Genomic DNA, 22,458 nt, shown 5'->3' with positions numbered 1-22,458 from the left:
TACTTACAAACGATCGTATTATCTTAGACGATGAAACAACGGAGCATCGTTGGCGTCATCGAAGAATATTTGCGTCATACGGCAGTGAAGATTTTTCAATTTTATTACGAGATAAAAACACAATCATATGCGATACCGTAATTCGTTGTATTTCTGAAACACTTTTAATGCTCGATCATCGCGACGTGACGCGTTGACGACTTCCGTCATACATAATAAACCTATAACGCGTTCTTAGCGTAACACAGGAAGAAAAATCACAGAATTTTCAAAACGCTTTGAACGTGTTTTACAACTCTCCTGATTCGTCGTGATCATTATTGAGAAAACCGTGACACGTTGTGTACCGTTTCACGTGAAACATAAACCTATCTATTTCCGGAGGGTATGCAAAAAAAAAAAATGTGCGTGAAAACTCGAAAGAAAAAAAACTGCAATTCGTTTCAGTACGCAACAACGCATGGCATTCATTCCGTTTTCAGATCAGAAAATTGTCCGGTGACTTATGGAACGCGGCGATTACGATACCAAAATTGTCTAGGTTATGACGAACGATAACAATTGTTGTAGGTGAGTTGTCAGGTATAATATAACACCGGCTAGCGGGGCGAGAGAAGCCGCGTGTATACACATGCAACATAAAAGCGATCCACTTATTATGCAGGTAATGCTATTAGCGATTGTTTGCCCTCGGAGGTGGCGAGTTGAAAATATTATTGTTATTCGACTGGACTTCTCTTGATTGGTGAGTGACAATAGGTACACCGATGGCGGCGTTATATGGGGAAGGGGAACGTCGAATCCACGTTGACAATTAATTACGTTAATTGCCGAGTACATACGAACGTGGCTGTTTCGTTCCTTCGTATTTTTTCGTAGTAATTTCGCGATAATGAGATGGCGAGGTACGACTGACTGTTTTTTTATTTTTTTTTATTTTTTTTAATGCGAGCAATTCGAAAAAGAAGAAATAGATCTTTGTCTAACAATAAAATTGGGATGCCAGAGTCACTGCCTTTGGGATGTTGAGATAACGATTTACCGGGGACCCCCGTTTTTTTTTTTTTTTTCAAGCCACTCTCGTACCTGGCAACAACACCATTGATTGATGATGTAATTGTTCGACCATTTACCGGGGTAATAATGGCCTCATGCGTTCGAACGTTGAGGCGAGAGGAGAGGAGGAAGGTGCCGGTGCTCGTATAATATTATATCCCTTCGAATAAAAAGTCGTAAACTAATTTGATTTAACGATACGACGAGTAAACATAGCCTGTGAAAGGGCCTTACAATTTTTACGTAAACACACACCGTTTGACAGATAACGCGTTACGATTTACGTAGCATTTAATCGAACGACAAACTCCTAAATTCTTCGAGCGTATTTCCAGAAATTTTCACTTATTTTTACTATCAATTATCTTATATCATTTATTTTTATTCTTGTACCTTTTTGCTGTATATATTGCTGTTATATCGCAATTTTTTCGTTACACGCATGTCTCAATTTCAACGCTATTACGAACTACACTGTGAGAAATTTTTAATTCCGGTTACCGCTCAGTCCTTAACTATTTTCATTTTTTACCACAATCGAAAAATATAGTTCCAGGTAGAAAATGAAATTTAGTTTTCTAGCTGTTACCGGAAAGTTTAGTATCCGTTACCGTTCCTTTTCGTTACGATCACTGTTGCTATATTTTCTTGCAACTGTTGCGAAAATTTAATACTTGTGCAAGAATAAATTGACGTTAAAGCCTTATTGAACTAAAAACGTAGAGTAAACCTTACAAACTGATTTTGCATTGCGATTGCCAAAAAAGGATCGACGATAGCGCAAAATGGTTACGCGTACCACGTTTTTCGTAATTCCAACGATATTCAAACAGTTTTTTCAACGATACCTGTTTTACTGAATTTTTCTAGTTACTGTAACAAATGAAATTTTTCTCATTGTCAGTGTACAGACCGTATGTGTTCTGTTCTCAGTATTTTTCTTCCCTATTATATATCTCATGTTTTTCTCTTGTTCCTTTCATGTCTACTCTCCGTCTATCTGTTCACACATGTTATCCAACGTAATAAATTTACATCTAACTATCTGTGTACATTTATCTAACCATATATTTATCCATTCACACGTATGCATGTATACTAAGATTGATTATACGCGAAGGTCGACTCGAGTCTCTAATTGTTTTTTCAATTATTATACGAACACCAGCATCATGTGTAACAATTATTTGCAATGGTCAGAAATATCGTATCACGTGGCAGCTGCTTTAATTGTTCCCACGAGTAATTCAATTTTCATAAAATGAAAACGCAACAGAAACTCGGTTGTATAATCTAGTTATTATCAAGGAGACGAAATAATATAAGGGAATTAACAAGTAAGTGCATAAAATAATTACACTGCGGAATACGATTCGTTCGTCAGGTTGCGATTGCGAGACGAAGTGCCTTGTGTTTTTCTTAGTCAGACAAAGTGACTTGAATTTGTATTCTTTAAAAGCGTGTGCGTATCACTGTCTCTACGTTCGTACAGGTGGAAATAATAGTTTCATCGTAACTTCTGCAAAAACGAATCAATCGATGGAACTTGATTAATTCCATTAAAACGTCGAGTGGTCGATAAATTTTTCATTCAAAATTAATTTTATCACTCAAAGTGATTTCGCGCGTCTTAGATGATAAGAGGATTACCCCAATCGATTCGGATAAAAAATACTCGTGGATGGAAACTGTGTTACAGCCGCTCGGGCGTGAAAATGATACAAGACGAAAGTATGCGCGGAACAAAGAGAAAGAAGCACAAGCAAAAGAACAAGATAAACGGAAAGGAAGGAAGAGAAAAAAGAAATAAAGAAAAAACAAGCTTATTTTGAGATCGTTAAAGACTCGGTCTCTGGTGTACGTATACATACACACATACATACATATATGTATACATATATACATATTTTTTCAGTCGATACCGTCTGTCGCGTCGCGAATAACAATCCCTGTATAACGTGGATTTGTTATATTACATACCTGTAACGTCGGCATGACTTCAGACGCTGCAGTTGATGGGAACATGCACGGTTGTAATACTCGTCGAAACATTTTGTAGGCTAGAAAATAAGTAATAATAATAATAATAATAATAATAATAATAATAATAATAATAATAATAATAATGACAACAATGAAAAGTTGAAAAAAAAAAAAAAACCAGTTGAATTTGTTCTTCGCTCACGAATGTATAGACAAGTGTTACGTAGAGTTAGTTATACCGGGTTTCTTCTGTGCTAGATTTAATTGACCCCCTTCCTCCCAGCTTGAATATTAAATATCTGTCCGTCGATATATCGATGCGTAATACGGAAATTGAGGGGAAATGGGAAATTTTATCGTTTGATATGGGCATAAGTTAAACCGGGAGCCGTATATCGATTTGTTCCTATTACGAATTTAATTACGTTCGAAGAAAACTACGGACTTACCATGTGAATCGCAAGATTTATAGGCTACGCCTACGTCCGTCTGTTACGCGGATATTTTACATTCACTGGATGTACGTAGATGTACGTACATACGACGTGTGTAAGTACGCGCGGCAGCTCAAAGATTAATTGGTTAGCTCAGCTGCGTTAGGATAGCCTCGTTCAAAGAAACAATAACAACCAAAGTATCATACAACATCGTGTGCTAATTACTCCGTATAAAAATAAACCTATACTTATACACCCGCATGGTTAATGTACAAGCATACCGTACATACTGTACGCGTACTGTATCTGTATCTGACTTTGCGACTCGGCCAATTGTATCCGACGTACTCACGGAATAACATAAATTTTTCAAGAAAATTGAGAAAAGATACAAATATTAACTGCAACAACAGCGACAAATCAAAGTTGTATTGAACAACGACTCTGATGTTGTCGTTATTGTTATCGGCATTGGGCTCAGATTAGCTATTTTACAACGAGCTTGCAAACAAAATTTAATACCTGTACCAATATACATGCTTAACAATAAATGTATTAGCGAAAAACATGATTTGTCAGACTGTTTGGAGAGAGACGTGATCTCGAATGAGAAATGATAAAAACGAAAATGTTCATGTCGAAAAAGATATTGTGCATTTTCATGTGTCAATACGACGACTAACCGGCACTGAGAACCTGTTCGGCTTATGCACACTCGCACGCACACTTTGTGTATGTGCATTGTTTCGATTGCTTGCATTTCCACCTAAAACTTGACACATGACGTTACGACGTTTGACGTATGTATTCGAAATACGTGTGTATGCACAGCTTTTTCTCACCCCTCTTCGAACAAGAGAGAATACTTTTTCACCCGAGTGTGACATTCTATCTGTGCAAGGTTATCGCGTAATTTATGCGCTCGGTAGTTCACCCCTCTGCCGGTAGGTGGAAACTGGCGCTGCGCCCTCTCACGGTTGCAGCAACTCTCGGTTAATCGTTATTTATAGACCATTGCGTACCATTAAAGCGTCGAGTCTCACGTAGACGGACTTTTAACCACCGCGATCGCGTTGCTTTCTGTTGCAGGTGAAAAACCCCACAAGTGTGTCGTTTGCGGAAAAGCATTTTCCCAGAGCAGTAACTTGATAACGCACATGCGCAAGCACACCGGTTACAAACCGTTCCAGTGCGGCTTGTGCGACAAGGCGTTCCAAAGGAAGGTGGATCTGCGGAGGCATCGCGAAGGCCAGCATCCCGCTGCTCCAGCTTTGGATTATCGTTCACTGTCGCTGCCGCCCTCCGGTTCCCTACAAATAACACACTCGCCTACCACGGATCGTCGCATGATCGCAGATGTACCCGAAACAAGCTGAACCGATAACGAAGGGAGCGAATGAGATGAGCCCGGAGAAGAAAGGAAAGGGGGATAAAGTTTGCCTTTTGTTTTTCCTCCTTTCAACCTTTGGTTTCAATTTCATTGAAAATATTGAAGGAAAAGGGAGATGCTACGATTTATACCTGCGGCGGTGGCGACCTGAGATGAATAGCGAGAATGGTCAACCGTGACGAAGCTTCGGAATAATGGGTAAATTAGGAAAATGCACAAGCGTTGATGATCTGGGAATTAACCGGTTAATTCGGCGAGTCGTTGGCACATTGGCAATTGTGTTAGGAATCTCATTTACACGTATAAGTACAGAGTGAATTCCTAACGGCTGCGCGGTTCGACACGCATGCGCTAAGATTCGAGTGGCAGTTGTTTTGTCAGGGTGACCAATATTTTTGAGGTGACGTACATAGCGGGGACCTGTCGTCTGAATTTATTAATGTTGGTCACCCTGACGAAACAACTGCTCAGCTTGCTCGTCAATTTTAGCGCATGCGGATCAAACTATTCACTCGTTAGCGATTCACTATGTACGTATATATTATATACATATATGTACATATCAATGTACAGATTTTTAAACGTACAATCGCAATTAATTACCGTCCACACAATTATATTATGAATTGATATCGATAATTGTTATCGTGTAATACGCTGCATAGACGTAATCATATACAATTGGCATGTTTTGTATGGAACAGTATAGGAAGTCAGCTATCACGATCTAATTTCTGTGTAAATATATATTTGGGTGGTCCTTAAAAAGGTCATTTTTGAATTTTGATCGGCTCCACGTGATTCAAAAATAATACCCTAATTTTTTCAGATTTTCATTTCAACTCTAACTCGTGCCTCCAAGAAAGTGGATTTCCTCATTCAACCCTTTCAGGGGCGCGTCAAATCTATCGAATGGATTTGGATAAAATTTGGTGTAAGGGGATTTCTTGGATGCCTGATTACGATCCAGAACTCAAAATTTGAAAATTCAAAGTAACGGATCCAATACGGTGAACCAAAACCCTAACAGTCACTCGATGTTGCCATAATGGATCAACCATTTTGAATTTTTTAATTTCGAATTTTGACTCTTAATCAGCTACCCAAGTAATCCCCTTACACCAAATTTCATCTAAATTCATTGGGCAGATTTGACATGTCCCTGAAAGGGGTTGAATGGATTCCACCCTCTTTGAGGCACAAGTTAGAGTTGAGATAAAAATTTGCAAATATTAGGAAATTATATTTGAAATATCTAAGGATCACCCTAATATATAATATAAATAATTTTTAAACATTCCTAGCTACGTTCGGCATATATTTTCTCGCTTCGAACTATTCATACACGAAGCGTATAAATTTCCTGCGTTCCCGTGAAAGATTAAGGAGTTATTGGATAGCCGGTCGGACGACGAATGACGTGGACCACATCGTATACATATCTAGTGTGCCTTGAGTGATAATGTCACGAGCATACCTGAATGCCATATGCCTATATTTATTGCGCATGTACTGACGTATATCCGAATATATACAGTATGCACACAATCAAAGCCGTAACTATACATAATCATACATTTACGAATAATCACGGAAAAATCGTCGATATAAAATACGTATGCGAACCAAATTCGTAAGCCATTGATTGCGGAGAAAGGCAGAGGAACAAATATCACCAGGCGATTGGCCGACCAGTTACCTGCGATTATCACACACGCGGTCCGTTACAAGCCAAAGCGATCCGTCTGATGAGGGATCACAAAATGCGACGCGTTATAGACTTGAAAAAATAAATTTATAAATCCCTGTTTGTAATTTATAATTGCGTAACCTACGAAGAGCGTTTCGTAACTACAGGGTGATCCGCGATTGCCGTCTTTCCTTCTGTATCGGTGTAAATTTTCTTGTACCAAACTAAACACGATTCAACGGGGAAAAAATATGTAGGGATTTAATAACGTCTGTGGAGATAGGGGAAAATTGAACCAAGCAATCGGAGAAATTCGTATGCAAAAACAACTCAGAGCCCCCTGTCGTTATATGCCCGTTTGCTGAACGATAAGTCTTAATTTTACTTAAATTTTTAACAACGGAATTTCGTAAGGATGCCGACTATGCTTACGGCATACGGTTGAATTCCCTGTTTTTATTATTTTTTCATTTTTTTTTGTCTCGCAAGAAATAAATTATGTTTCGTATTACGGAGGAACGGTGGCAGTTGTGAAAAATCGTCTATTACAATATACAAATACACACGAGTGTAAATACGTAATGGGAAAAAAATGTGAACGACGATTTCATCAGGATAGCCAACTTTCCCATAAATCAGTGCATAATAGTAATAATACCAATGATAATATATATATTATATATACATATAACATATGTATATTTTCAATCTAACTTCGTAAATATTTAATTTGTACAATATACCTATAAAAAAAAACCGATATAATCGTCGTTGAATAAATAATATTGTAAATGATAATTATAAAACACTAAAGCGATATATTCGTACGGCTATAATTTCTTCAACGTTACAATATGCACAATATAATGTGATTATAATATTGAAATTCTATATAGCGTCGAAATGAACGGCGGATTGATCGTGATCAACGTATCGAAATTTTTACTGTCTGGCAGAAAATCATAACGGCTAGAGGACCAAAGATAATTCTAAGTTGAGCCTGGAGCCAGAAAAACGGCGCTGGGATTTTCGACCCAATGTAGTATTTAATAATAACGTTCAATCAACAACCCTCATTTACCCTTCCTGCCCCCGTAGTTATACGCCACACGCATATTGGATGCATAAATTCGCACCCCCACAGATTGTATAGAATTAATATTATTCTCAACACCATTATTATTATTATTATTATTATTATTATTATCATCATCATCATCATCATCATTATTATCATTATTGTCATTATCATTAACACTATTAACAGGATATCGTATTGAATATTATAGAAAATTAATTAACGGTAAAATTTGGTAAGAAAAAAGAAAAATGGCATTATCGAAAGCGAATGAGAATGGGAAAAAGATATGCAAAGCAAAAAAAAAAAAAAAAAAATAAAATAAAAAAATAAAAAAAAGAAAAGAAAAGCAATCCTAAATATATGTACTAACAATTGAACGATTATTAGATATTGACGATGATATTTATTAGCAGTATAAGAGAAAAGAAAAAAAACAAAAAATTAAAATTATATATACTGTAAATTATAGGTTTAATAGCTAAGCATAGCTGAGCTGAGAGCAAAATTTATCCCTCATATTTTGACGTCGTAATTGTTGATCGGTTAATGGAAGCGGCGAGTCTGCGCGATTAGAAAAAATTAGTATGACGGGTACGAGTCGTATTCAATATAATACGCATGATTTTCTAGCATCGACGGTGTGCGACGATTTTTTATTCTCTCTCTCTCTCTCTCTCTCGCTTCCTTTTTTTCCGGCATAACTTTATGAAGCGGGAAATTGAATGTAATAAAAATCAACCAATGCACGTTACTTGGCGTGTATCATGCCTGTGAAACTTAATTACGTTACAACGGTGAAGATTTGAAGGACAGGAAGGGAGTGAGAAAGTGAGAGTTACAAGACAAATTTGAAACAAAGAAAAGTTAATTAAAATAAGCAAAAAAAAATTAGACAGCTTCATGCTGATATTGTAATATAAAATATAAGTTGAGTAAGTTTAATTGTTGATACGGAGAACATGACTTTAGAATGATAATTTGAAAATTACGATACCACGAGGAAACATGGTTATCATTATCACTATTATCATTATCATTATTATTATTATTATTATTATTATTATTATTATTATTATTACTATTACTATTATTATTTCACCAATTATGTATATCATTACACGATTAAGAGTGTTAAATGAAGGTTATTACTATTACTATAATTATGATTGTACTATGATATAGATAGTTGGATAAGTTGATATTGCAGCGAGAGATGATTAATGTTAATAATCGATGAAAAAGAAACCAGAACCAAAAAATATGTTTATTATTGCTGAAGAAGATATTGATTGAATAAAATTGTTTTTCCTACGAGATATTTGTTATTTTCCTTAATTATTTCGTACGTTTCACACAATTTTTTACAATGCCAGCTTTGTTGAACCACACAACACCTAGTCGTGGATTATTTACGGATAACTCATTGCACAGGGTGCTTGATGATTTTTCATACTTTAAACTCTTGCTGCGACCTTAGTCAAGAATTCAGTTAGTCCATTTTAGTTGAGTACATTTTTATCAACATTATTGTGGGCCTCGACGGTAAACAAGAATGTAACATACTTGAAACGGGCAAAGGCTGTTTTACACTCAATCATCCACAAATAAGTGATTTTCCGATTTTTAATCACGTGATTGTTGCTACCAAATCAACGACGCCCAGCCTAACTCAATTTTGGCAAATGAGGAAAATATAGCTTCATTTACATCGTGATCAATTTCCGAAAAAGCTAAATTGCTTGGAAAAGAGAATTGCAGAAGCAAAAAAATTCTGATACGTAGGTATACAAAAGTTCGGGTATCCATAATCTGAAATCTTTTTTGGAGTTGGAATTGCGAAAATTGTGAAAAAACCGCAATCAAAGTGATTTTCACTCCAAATAGTGTTGTCCGTGTAATTACCGTCGCGTATGCAAATCCATATGTAAATATGGTCTATTAATTATTCACGACTTACAACCATCATTCAAAAAATTCCAATTTTCAACTGTTCGTGACTCGTCGAATGTTTGTTAAGATTTGTTTGTCTAGCAAATGTTAAAACCGCAATATAAGTGACATTAAAAATTAGGTGTCATAAAATTTTCATCTTCCATATAATTCAGGTTGGTTCCTGAATTTGAGAAAAAAAGAAAACTCAAATACGGATAATTGAAAATAGATCACGAAAATTATCTGCAAATGCTTGTTTTCCAATAAATGTCATCGGTGATCGGCTGATGATGAGGAAAAAGCGAATTAATCGTCGTTCGTCCGATCGAATTTTTCTCAAAATAAGAATAATCTGTTCACGAATGTGTGTTTAAGTTTTTCATTTTCCGACCGCGAATGACACCCTGCTTCATTTGTTGAGCTTTACGAAATGGCGAGAATCAGGATGCCAAAAGCATTCGTCTTCTCTGCCGGGTCTCATTATCGGCGTAACGCAGGTTGAGCAATCTACGAAGCCAGTGAGTCGTGGAGTGGTAGTGAAGAAATCGAATATGAATATACGTGGTTTCCCGGCAGTCTAATTAGCCATGATAATTATCCTCGCTAATTAACCACGGAACGATGTAATAATCACATTCGTTGTTTGACCGAAACACAAAATTATCGTCTAGCTGGCAAATATAAGCCAAGAAACGAACACGTGAATACGCTGCTCGCGATTACCTTGGCTAACGATAACCGTGCAGGGTTTGCTCGCCCCCTTAGAGACGGCCGATAATAATTTATATAAGAGTAGGCAGGCAATTTTTTAGAATCATACACACTTCCACACATCGCGTAGACACGCGTGGGTAGAGTCGAACGTATTCAAATCCCTAGGCTCTCCAAATCCCGCCCTAAAATAATGGGTCGTTAAAAGTCGCGACTAAAACAAACCTGGTATAAGGTAAAATCGTGCAGAGGCATAACGAGCTGTACGCGGGTTAATATTCATACGTAATTGTGCCTCGCTAGGCAATCAACGGTCTTCGAAACGGTACCTGATTACGGCTGATGAGCCAAGCCGGTAAACTATTCATTAAGGAAAAAGTTGACGGCTTTCCCCCCTCGTGCGCTATGCTACGTACACTGAGCAAAAAAGGGTCACGGCTGTATTGTTTTCAAATAAACATGTACCCGTTGTTTATAGACCGCAAAAACTGCAGGGAAAAATCTCCACCATGGCTCTGAGACCGTACGTAATTCTTGTTAAACACTGAGAAAAATTTCGTTTGTCACAGTAACTAGAAAACTTCAGTAAAAGAGGTTTTGTTACAAAAAATTGTTTGAATATTGTTGGAATTACGAAAAACGAGGTACGCCTAACCATTTTGCGCTATCGTCGATCCTTTTTTGCTAATTGCAACGCAAAATCAGTTTCTTCGTTTTACTCTACCTTTATTAGTTAAATACGGCTTTAACGTCAATTTATCGTTGCACGAGCATTAAATTTTCGCAACAGTTGCAAGAAAATATAGTACCAGCGATCGTAATGAGAAAGAATAGTAACGGATACTAGACTTTCCGGCAACAGCTATAAAACAAATTTTCATTTTCAACCTACAACAATATTTTTCGACTGCGATAAAAAATGAAAATAGTTAAGGACTGAGCGGTAACCGGAACTAAAAACTTGTCTCAGTGAAGGGAAACGTTGTAGATTGACTTCACTTTGGATACTTGGAAAAATGTAGATTCAATAACTTTTTAAGTAATTGTCAAAATAATTTCTGTTCTTTATTAACTAGTTAAAATAATTTTAGCTCCAATTTAATTTATGTTATTGATTAGCAGGCTTTGCAGGTTAAATTGAATTATTCGAAAGAGCGCGTGCGCCAAAGAAAACCGTAGTGTGTAAAATCGAGCACTTGTCTTGAGCGCATGCGCTGACGGCGTTTTACCGCATCGTTCGCTAATGGGAACGCCTTACGCACGTTCAACGTAGTGTTTTTCGATACTAGTGCGCGAAGGTGGCAATGCCCGCACAAGCGGAAGGCGCAGCACGAGCCCGTAGACGAGTTGAAGGGCGAGTGTGGCGCATTCACGCGAGATAGGCATTGCCAACTTTCGCACTAGTATCGAACTCTATTTTTTGCCACACCTGTAACGGAAAGTCCGACGTGCACGATTATTTTTACACGAAACCACGGCACGATGTCTGTTCAGTGACGATGTCGAGCACGCCAAAGAGTGACAAACTATTCCATCGGTGGCGCTAGTGCAGCTGTTTGCGAAATGCGCAACTGTGGATAAAAGCGCGCCCGTCTTTTTCGCACACCGCTAGCAATGCGCGAAGGTTTATCTTATACCGCCGGCAATGTGCGAAGGTTTTTTTCTCACACCCCTAGCAGTGCGCGAAAGTTTTTCCCGCACATGTGTATAAAAGACTACTTTCGGTGCTTGTAAATGGTGCATAGAAATGGACTTTCCATGCAGGTGTTGCAAAAAGCTTCTAATCGAACTTTCCAAAAATATGGTGTGTTAAATCAACCATATTAAAATGTCTTATTTATCTTGCTATTCTTAACAATCCTTGGTCAAAATATTCCACATTAATTGTCGATACATGAGCGAACCTTTTTGAAGTACGTGTCTCACGCTGTCAAGATTCAAACCTGATCTTGAACGACTGGACCGATTTTCAACGTAAAAGCCTCTTTGAAAGCACGCCGCAACCAGAATTTTAAAGAAACGCGGTTAATCAGTTGAATTGATAGAACGGTGTCCTCGAATATTTAGACATTAATTCTCGTTTAAACCTCGTCGCAATCAACTCTCACCTGAGTAAACGAGTTTGACCTAATTTTTCGCCTTGATATTCCGATACCGGATTTCTGCGATTCGACGAGTATCAGTATTTTTTAGAATGGTGATACTGAGAATAATGATCATGATGATATTGAAATTCGTCGGCGCGTTTGTCTCGCCAGCACACGAAAGCACGTGTCAAACATTCGTGCCAACTCGATTGGCCGATGTCAGAGAATTTTCCTACACTACAATACTTCATCAAGTATGCAAGCATATATCGCTGGTATGATCGCAATGGGTGGCGATATTACGTGTACGTTTGTACGCGTGGTGCGTTTAAAAGTTTATAAAAGTTTGAAAAATCAATTTTTCTTTTCTATTTATAAAACTTGAAAACACACGTAGCGCAATGCATCCATTGCAGGAAAATATAAAAGACCGTCTGCAATGGAATGAGACGTACAAGCGACTTCTGCAATTATATCGATCGGAATTTGTGACTTGAGTATTTTTGCGTTTCTTTGTTGGTTCTGTGTTGAGGAGGTAGTTTGAAATTGATCATTATTTATGAGTATAGTTTCATTGTTTGTATTATAAAAGAAGAGACCATGCATCAAAGAACGAAAGCTCACAATGCAAAATGGACTAAAAGAGGTATAACCAATTTTTGTTCTTAAAAATGCTCATAGTTAGTATTTAGTATTTCAATTTAACGCGGTATCCGAATTATTCAATTTGATTATTTAATTTTATCATTGAAAAATCAATGAAATCAAAGTTCGTTAAGGACGTTCCCTTAACGTTGAATCATTCTAATTTTCACAGAATAATCACTGACTAGTACAGGTTTATTTTACTCGCAATCAGATTTTGAATAACATTATCCGCTGTAAGCGGCAACGAATAGAATTTAACGGTTGAAAAGATCCGTAATTCCCCGTTCCATTTACGTTCTGCACGTAATGATTTCACGGTTAGTTAAGTTTCGAACACGGTATTATAGGTGTAGAAAAACCCAAGAGTTCCCAGAGCGTCCATTTCAACCTGAAGTAACATTATGAGACAAGCAAATTCATTATTGATAAACGATGATAGTTCACATGGGAGTCGCAAATCAATGCAAAATGCTTTTTTGCTCCGCCTCGTTCGAAGCAAAGTGTTTTCCCTGAGAATCAGGGAGAGTAACAAAGTGCCTCGTGAGACGAGTTCGAGCAAAGGGGATCAGAAACAGGAAACAAAGATTGATTTATTGATTGATAGATTAGTATAATTATGCCATGGTAAGCCTTTGACAAAGAAAAAAATAAATAAATACAGGAAAAATAATACTAAAATTAACAAATTCATATAATGGTGCTGTAAAGCAGAATATTATAACAAAGAGAGATAGATAGATAGATAGAAGCGTTTATTTGCCCTGAGACAAACATCTGTATAGGTATAAAATACAATAAAACCAACAACAAATTAAAATACATTAAAATTAAGGTTGCACTGAGAAAAATTTCATTTGTTGTAGTAAGTAGAAAAATGCAGTAAATCAGGTATCGTTAAAAAAAACTGTTTGAATATTGTTGGAATTACGAAAAACGAGGTACGCCCAACCATTTTGCGCTGTTGTCGATCCTTTTTTGGTAATTGCAACGCAAAATCAGTTTTTGAGGTTTACTCTACTTGTTTAGTTGAACAAGACTTTAACGTTAATTTATTGTGGCACAAGCATTAAATTTTCGCAACAGTTGCAAGAAAATATATCAACAGTGATCGTAACGAGAAAGAATAGTAACGGATACTAGACTTTCCGGTAACAGATAGAAAACTAATTTTCATTTTCTACCCAGAACTATATTTATCGATTGTGGTAAAAAATGAAAATAGTTAAGGACTGAGCGGTAACCGGAACAAAAAATTTCTCTCAGTGTGAAAAAGAATAACTAAAGAGGGAGATAAAAATAGACGAAAGTAAAAAGAACGAAGGTGAGTAAAAAATAAAGATCTAAGGTACAGAAATAATAAGTTAAAAGAGAAAAAAAAAATAAAATAAAAATAAAGAAATAATATTATAAATAAATAAATAAGTATAGAGGCTAAAATATGAGCAAGAATATAATAAGAACAGAGAGATAGAGAGAATGGAAAAGACTTTGGGGCCGGTTACTTTATTTACCCTGTGATATCGGGTTCGTTGGATGGCTGTTTAATCTATTTCCATATGAATGAAGACCGCTTAAGAAATCGGTATGCATCCGTGAGGCTAACGGCCGTGGTGCGTGACGGTCGGAAGGTCCGACCGCAGGCGTAAGCGGTCGAACAAATTATAGACCATGGTGGGTCGTGCGCCGGACGACACCCTCGTTAGCCTAGGATCCGGTCGAGGGATGAATGCCGGTCTAGGAGAAAAAAACATCAGCCGGAATCGCCGACCCGAGACGATTTGCTGGAGAAAATTTCCAACCCTTCGATACGTGTAATTTTTGCGCTCCGTTGTATTTCCACTCATCGCGCATGCGCGATGCAATGATTCGTGTGTCTCCGTGTTTCAGATTATAAGCTTCAGATTTGATGGAAATTTGTTTCTAGGAATTGGGAGGTGCGAATGACTGCAGACACGTAGCGAGGGGAAATATTGAAACAGTATTTTCATGCAAGCTTGTCAATTTAAGCTTTACCTGTCAAACATGGGTTATGATGGTTATGGAGGTGATGCGAATTTTTTTCGAGATGTACAGATTTGAAATAATTGGTGCTTCAGTGATTCGGGAAGGCTTGGCCAGCTTTTATTGTTGACTAATCGTTGACTGATGACTGCTACGAGTCATCACAGTATCGTTATGTCATCTCACCGCTTAACGTGAGAGAGTTTTACATCGTATTTGGAAGTATTTGGTGCAAAACTTGGTCGACGTTCTCTTAAAAACTCTGCACGTGTTGTAGAGTAATGAAATTTTCAGAAAAATAGAGACTTCTGTTCGAATCGCGACGAACACAGAATAAAGTACCTACAAACGGTAAGATTTACTTGAAAAAGTTTTGAAGATAGATTTTTACAAATAGCAGAGCAACAAAAATCATTCGAACGCATAACCTTTCACAAGTTTTGAGTATAGTGAAAATTCGAAGTCATTTTTCAACTGAACTTTGAATACTGGCATTGTTGCCAATAAATAATAACTGACTGCGGTGATAAAACTTGACCAAATGTTTCAGTTTGTCGGAAAATAATGTACTCAGGGAAATCGAAATTAATGATACTGGATTAATCGAAGCTGAAGGTACAAATTTTTAGATATTTAAGATATAACGATAAAACTATTCACAGAGCATAAATAGATATCTCGTTTCCAATCTCACGTTTAACTGCAATCCCGAATCGATGTAAAAATATCACCGCGGGAAGACCCAAGACTCGATCTGTGACTCAATTCTGATACCACACTGACGTAGGTTACAGTCAAATTGTGACAAGAAAAAGAGATCCGGAGCCAATACGATGTCCCGTGAATTGAAAAAGTCCACCAAAGACTTGGAAGTCTTGAAATCCGAGGCTCGTTGACGCATCGTATCAAAGAGTATTATACGTTTAACCCTCTGAAACGGGGTGGACGTGGTGTAATCTGCAGAATATCATTATTTCTTTTTTCAACATCTTGGGCGTGAATCGAGGTAAAGACGGGAAACATCTTCCATTGTGCATCTCCTGGGGCTATGTATAGGGGTAAGAGTCGGAATTGTAGTCCGAACTAACCACTCTAAGTTGCATTAGGTAACATATGTTACCGATTTTCTATGCGAGCGGTTATAACGGACGACGATACAACAATAGAAGCGTTTTTCGAACGATTGCGGAGTCTGGTGTGATAGCCGGAGTGAAGGGATCTTGTTTGTGGCGATGCGTCGCGTCTGGAGCCAATTGACTGACTGGCTTCCATCCGTGGCGCGCGTCATTACCGGATGGATATACACGAAGAGCCTGTTTAGCTCTAAAATCTTCATTTTCACTTCCTGGTCCCAGACCCGCCGCCCTGCGGGACCACCTGAGTCGAGATCCGATTACCCAGCTTTTGTTATGATAATTCCACGGTGAAGAACTGAATTGATCGCAGCGCGTCGGGTTGATTCTGGTCAACGATCTCCATGTTTTTACCCTGGAATTTGCGTTGCCGAGGCTGCTTCCTTCCTTAAATTTGAGGTTCTCAAATTTTTACCCTTTATTACCATATTCACAATACAACGTGAATCAAACGAATGATTCACGGACTTGATTTTTCATGTTTTATTTATTCATTGCTTCTGCGCAAGATACGTTTTCTCAAAAAAGATCTATTTTTGACGAATAATTATCAAGTAAGAACGTTCTGAAAGTATTTTTGCCATATGCCTTTCTTGAATAATGTAATCAAGTAACAGCTTGAACTGTATACAAAGATAAATATTTTAACAGCAGATGATTGAAAATTATCGACTGGAAAATTGGCTCAGTATAGTGTACTTAAGTACTGAATTTAGCGTTTCTCAAAAGCTGATGTAACTTTAACGGAAAATAGAGAGTAGTTGAACATATTTTTCGTTCTTTTGTGATTACTAGAACTCTAAAGTTTATCATTTCAAAATGTATGCATAGGAGCCTATTTCCATCAACTGTAATCTGAGGAATTAAAAAAGTCATCGAGAGCATTGTGGAAATAGAAGCTGAGAAAATACGAAGAAAATACAGAGAAATTTTTTCTGTTTTTCGATTGTATCGTCTCTTCTATTTATCGGTAATTTTTGGAGCTCACGAGCCGCTCTTATATATATTTTTTAGTTGAGGATATTTTTTAGTTGAGAAATTCGATGCAATTACAGGGCCTGCGTAGAAAAAAATTATTTACTATACAGTCGTTAAAAAATTATCAAAAAATCACTGCCAGCATAATGAGTACCATAAAATATCTGCAAAAAATGTAAGAGATATAGGAAATTACTACCGAAGTTACGAAACTTTTAAAATACTGTGTGTACTTTTATGGGGGACGAGCTTCTTCGATTGCACCACAATCAGTTATTTATAGGATTTCTCTAAGATTGATGAAATTTCAACGTCAACCAATTCTCAATAAAACTGATCAATCAGAGTTTTTCCATCGAGAATATCGGTAATATCTTCATCTCGCCTTTTTCTTTACTGATATCCAAAATACGTATTTCCTATCTAAAATTAGACGTTGTACGTGTAACTGCATTACGTTTTTCATTTACAACTTCTGTATCATTGTTAAGAAATTTCAAATAGCAACTAAATAACTGCATTAGTTCGATCTATTGGCAAGCCGATGAATTATCAAAATACCTGCTTCGCATAAATTTTCTCAAACATTTTGTGTAACCGTTCACGAAATTTTGCATAAAATTTTTTATTCCGACGCAAAGCAAAAGGGTATAAAATTTGGCACTGCGGCGTCACTCAGAGCCACATCGAGTTGTCCATGGAAAAGGATTCTCGCAACCTTACTTGGGAGACGGATGACCGGAGGTCTGAGGTGTACAGTTCGTGCGCAAAAATGTAATTGTATGTAATTGAAGCGTAGCTGTAAGCGTTTTTTACGTCGTAGTCCGTCTCTAACGGTAGTGGTTGCATAAATTTTAAACTACCCAAAAGCCAGTCACGTTTCCAATTTTAAAACTGTACTTCTATAGCTTGACCGGTAATTGAAGATAATAGTATAGATTCCTCGAGGAGAGGGCTTCCGTAGTTTAAATTCAGAAGTAGGTTAGATAGCCGGATGGCAAGGTGGGTGGTTACAGCTTGTGTTTATTTACAATTTGCCGGTAAAGAGTTTCGTTGCGAGTTTGACGGGCGTCTTCAGTCCGTAGTGGCTATTATCAGAGCCAACTTTTTCAGCCGCCATTCTAATCGGTCTTCACCATATTTACTTTACTTATTTACTCGTATTTGTATCTCTCCTCCTTCCTCGTCTCCTTCTCATTCCCCTTTTCAAAGAAACGACAGTCCCGAATTGACTTTAGGCGGACGCTTAACATAATAACGAAATCGCTTATTAGCATACAGCTGTCCCAGGGAGTGAGGCGGAGAGAAACGCTATGCAGATTTTGATAAGGAGAGGACCTAGGGACACAATATGAACGGCCGCACCCCTTTGGGGTAAAAGGCGAGGCTCCACGCGGGGACGGTTTCCATATTTAACGAAAAGCCCGAGGCTGAATTGGTCGATAAATGAGATTCGGTCTTGTAATGTTAATGCATTGACCCGCGCGTGAACTCCGGCAAAGAAACTTGGTCTAAATTCTTCCTCTCGAGACTCGAACTGAACGAGGTAGGTGTTTATGGCGCTTAAGGTGAGGACGGTGGAGAGAGAAAGAGACGGGAATTCACAATGCCACGAATTACTGGAAATGTTTACAATTGTAATCATAGACGTATTGTTCTCCTCATCGTCCCTACACCAAAACCCACGAAATACACGTGATCCAAGGAACTGAACTGAATAACGCTTCGGAGCAACCGAGCTCCGTGTCAAACGTCTGCCCGCACAATGCCGCCAACATCTGGCATCGAAAAATCTATCATTTAAGCAAACGTCTGTTAAGTGGATCCATTTTTGGTGTCGCGCATATGTTCTCCTCCCTACACGACAACGACGACGGATTATTCTTGTTTCTTCGTGTCAGGTGGTCGTCTCTCCCCCTTGCTTCCAGTGCACGTACCGGTATTCAGTTTCCTAAGCATCGCTAGCAACACTTGCCTCGCACACCTTGAGCAAACCAGGGTGTTCACTTTGCCAAAACGGTGAGAGTAAAGCTTCAATCACAACGCGATATGTATTCTGGAACAGACAGTCTCGTCAAAATGACCAACAACGCTCTTCGGGATGTCTCTCCTTTGGTCCTGTTAGTCCGAATCAGGTTTTAAACTGCGTCAAGTCTCCTATCCGATACAATCCTTCAGCCTCTCACTCTCTTTGAGACAAGGGCGCTCAACCTATTCATACAAGGACAAATTGTTATCGTTAAGCAGATCTGCGACGAGGGGAACCCGGCATGCTACCGGGAAAACGTGATATCTAAAAGGGACGAAGACCTCGGCATGAGCGTAATGAAGGTAATAAATGGCAGGAGGCAACCGGAGAACCGGGGCCTGAGGGCAGGTGTGAGCACGCGCCTTCGCACCATCGCGTCTCGCTCCTTGAACCAAGGATTGTTGGTTAGGTACCCGTTGTTACCTGGACGGTCATGTGCACCCAAGAAGGCCGATAGGCGCACGCGTACTTCCCTCTCCAAATCCTTACAGGAATCGTCCTTCTCCACCTCCTCTTCCTTGACCTGGTCCTCATCTTTTCTTTTCCCTTCAACATGCACGAGTTACTGTCACGGAAGTTGTTCCGGTTAGGTATATAATGTAGGTTTCTGTTCACGTAGAATCTCCATTTCCTGCACACTCCACCGCTTCAAATCATTCCAGATATTCCTTGTCACAATATTAGTCGATTTGTAAACTTTGAACAGCGCGTTTTTTGACGGTTTATTGGTTCTCGGGAATACTTTACTCGTTATTGAGGAATGATTCGGCAAGACGAAAGAACGAGAGAGCCATTAACACCTTTTCCGATGGAGTCACTTGGTGTCAATTCTTGAACCATGCTTCATCGAATATCAACTCACCGACTGTCATACTAAAATCACAACAGTCGTTAACATCTAATATTGAAATTCAACTCCATTCAATCAGCGAGACTGATTTTGATAAAAATCGCCAACTTGTTCTACTAGGTGAAAATCCAAGTAACCGTTTCACCGTAAAATTTATCACACGATAAGGGCAAAGTGAGATCGATAAAATACCACCATATCGACCCAATGATTCGGTGGCCAAGGTTTGGTATCACCGACATTTGTCTGATGTAAAATAAACACGTGACGCAGGTCCAAAGCCGTCCCTTCAAAAATCTGGCCCCTTTTAGGCATCGCACAATGAGGTAATGGGCATCCCAAGGGTATTGAGAGTTGGGCACCTCGTTCAATGGGCAAGAGGTGGGGAACGCTCATTGTACGGGACAAGTACCGGACAATGAACGCCGAGATTAAGAGCCCTCCGAAAAGATATCCTGGGTCTGCTGGTTTGGCGCGGGCCACGAGTATGTATATCAACAGGTTCTCCTTTCTCGCTTGACGTCTGTATCCGCGGGACTCTGGTTGAGCTCAACAGGTTGCGCTCGAGAGGCGGCACTGATTTCGTTAATCATGCGCGGTGATCTGATCGGACGGTCCTCCACTAACCGTTCAATGTATGGACAAGGCCCCACATCCATCTCTGTACCTTTCATCCTCGGTCTGGTATTACGTGCCGCATGACAACTGTGAAATGAATCAGACTTTTTCGTGGTTGTAGGTATAAATTATTACCGCGGCTTAGGTTAGGTTAGGTTATTAGCTGTTCTTCTTTCTTATACAATTAGTCATGGTAGGCTTCTGGGATGGTAGGATCTTGAGGAGTTTGATTTATGAGTTATAAAGATTCAGGAAATAATTTTCCACAGACTGTGACTGATACGACTGATACCTTCAATTCCCAATTTGAAATTCGCCGTTCAATACGGCGGCGTTTTAAAACGAATGCGACTTGAACCAGTAAAATGGATACCTCGATACGCGCTCGTTTTGCTTGTCTCTCAGAGCGCGGGATTTGTACTGGCATTAAATGGATAAGAGATTGCGGAATTTGTCTTATCTCGTTTTAATAACGAGCAAGTATCCACTGTTCGCTTGCGTATCTCTCATTTGCGACGAGTATCACCCTGTAATTACCCAGTTTTTACAGGTTCCGACTGTTTTTAAGACCTAATTAACCAACTGGTGCGATACGACGGCCGGTTATTACTTCGGATTGCTTGTATACGGTTCCACACCGTTTAATCCGTCCCTACAGCGCGTGCATCAGGACTCTGGACGATCACCGACTGAAACTAACCTAAAACTGGGTTACTGCAATGTTTTGAACAACGGTGGTCAATGTCTGAAAAATATACGACTTATTATTAACAGGCGCAAATGCCTACGCAGAGAAGTAGCAATACAATGCCGGCACTGGATACAGATTCCTGTAACGGTATTTTACCGAAACTGCCAATAATATTGCAAGAACCTTCATCCAGGACCGGCCTAGGCTTACTACTCAGAGAAATCAATCACGCTCCCAAAATTGAGACGACAGAGGGTGAAAGGCGAGGGATAATCCGATCTGGACGTCCACCTAGGCTGCAAATCGCAAGCGAGAGACTGCCCGGCGACACGCGATGCAACCTGTCCCACCTATCGCCATTCCCGAGGCCCACAGGACCCGGAGGAACCGGACAGCTGCTTTCAGAGAACCTGTAGCCAACGAGATGCCACTCAGGTGATAAATATTGATAAAACAAGGTCAGCTTCTCTTTCTCAAGGCTCCTTAACTCCGTCGTTCGTAGACGTTACGTCGCCCTTCAGATACTGGCATTTCACCAGGACTCACACTCGGACTGTGGAGAAAGTTTTGTTGAATAAATAAAAAATTTCAAAATTGAACACAACATTTTGGGAATATCGATGCTCTGTTGTGGTTATGGCGAACGGAACGATGTTTGTCTGGCAAGGAAATTATCACGGGCTGTGTTTATTAGCCCAGAAGCTTTTATAGAGTGGGTTCAGAAATGGGATACAGAATAAAAAAAACATCGGTCAAAAATAGCTTTCACTTTGGAAGATTATTTTCGAGCTCTGTTCTGACAAGTAACTACTGATTCTTAGTTTTTATTCTCATTCAAATCGTATGATTTGTATGAATATTGATCAATCAGAAATTAAGTGCCCTCCGCGAAGTTGAATGAAGAAAACAACTAAAGGGTCGGATTGGATCAGTCGATTTTTTCACAACAAGAAGTTTGCGATCATAATTCATGATCCAAAAGAAAATTGTAAAGAATATTATATACAAGCTGTAATGGCATAAAAAGAATTCAATAAAGAAAAAGAAGACCATTTTTCAAATCATCTCTCAAATTTATCTATGATCTAGCTATCGGCTGTTCATATTAAAAACACGTGTCCCGTACCTGAAATCAGTCGCGAC

General features: G+C 38.7%; 2 protein-coding genes across 2 annotated transcripts in view; one reads left to right on the top strand and one right to left on the bottom strand.

The window, feature by feature from the left end:
• LOC107218772 (protein odd-skipped-related 1) overlaps positions 1 to 8,365 on the top strand; it is a 31,437-nt gene extending 23,072 nt beyond the window's left edge. The window contains exon 6 of the mRNA XM_015656770.2: positions 4,566 to 8,365. Within this exon, the coding sequence (XP_015512256.2) occupies positions 4,566 to 4,852 (287 nt within the window). The 3' untranslated portion in view covers positions 4,853 to 8,365. The remainder of the gene's footprint in view (positions 1 to 4,565) is intronic.
• The window catches only part of LOC107218773 (kelch-like protein diablo), a 137,134-nt gene that overhangs the window by 100,784 nt on the left and 13,892 nt on the right, over positions 1 to 22,458 (bottom strand). The window lies entirely within an intron of this gene.

This window comes from Neodiprion lecontei, chromosome 2 (genome assembly GCF_021901455.1).
Source record: "Neodiprion lecontei isolate iyNeoLeco1 chromosome 2, iyNeoLeco1.1, whole genome shotgun sequence".
NCBI classification, from domain to species: domain Eukaryota; kingdom Metazoa; phylum Arthropoda; class Insecta; order Hymenoptera; family Diprionidae; genus Neodiprion; species Neodiprion lecontei.
Note: the sequence above shows the minus strand (reverse complement) of the source record. Positions and strands in the feature narration are given on the sequence as shown.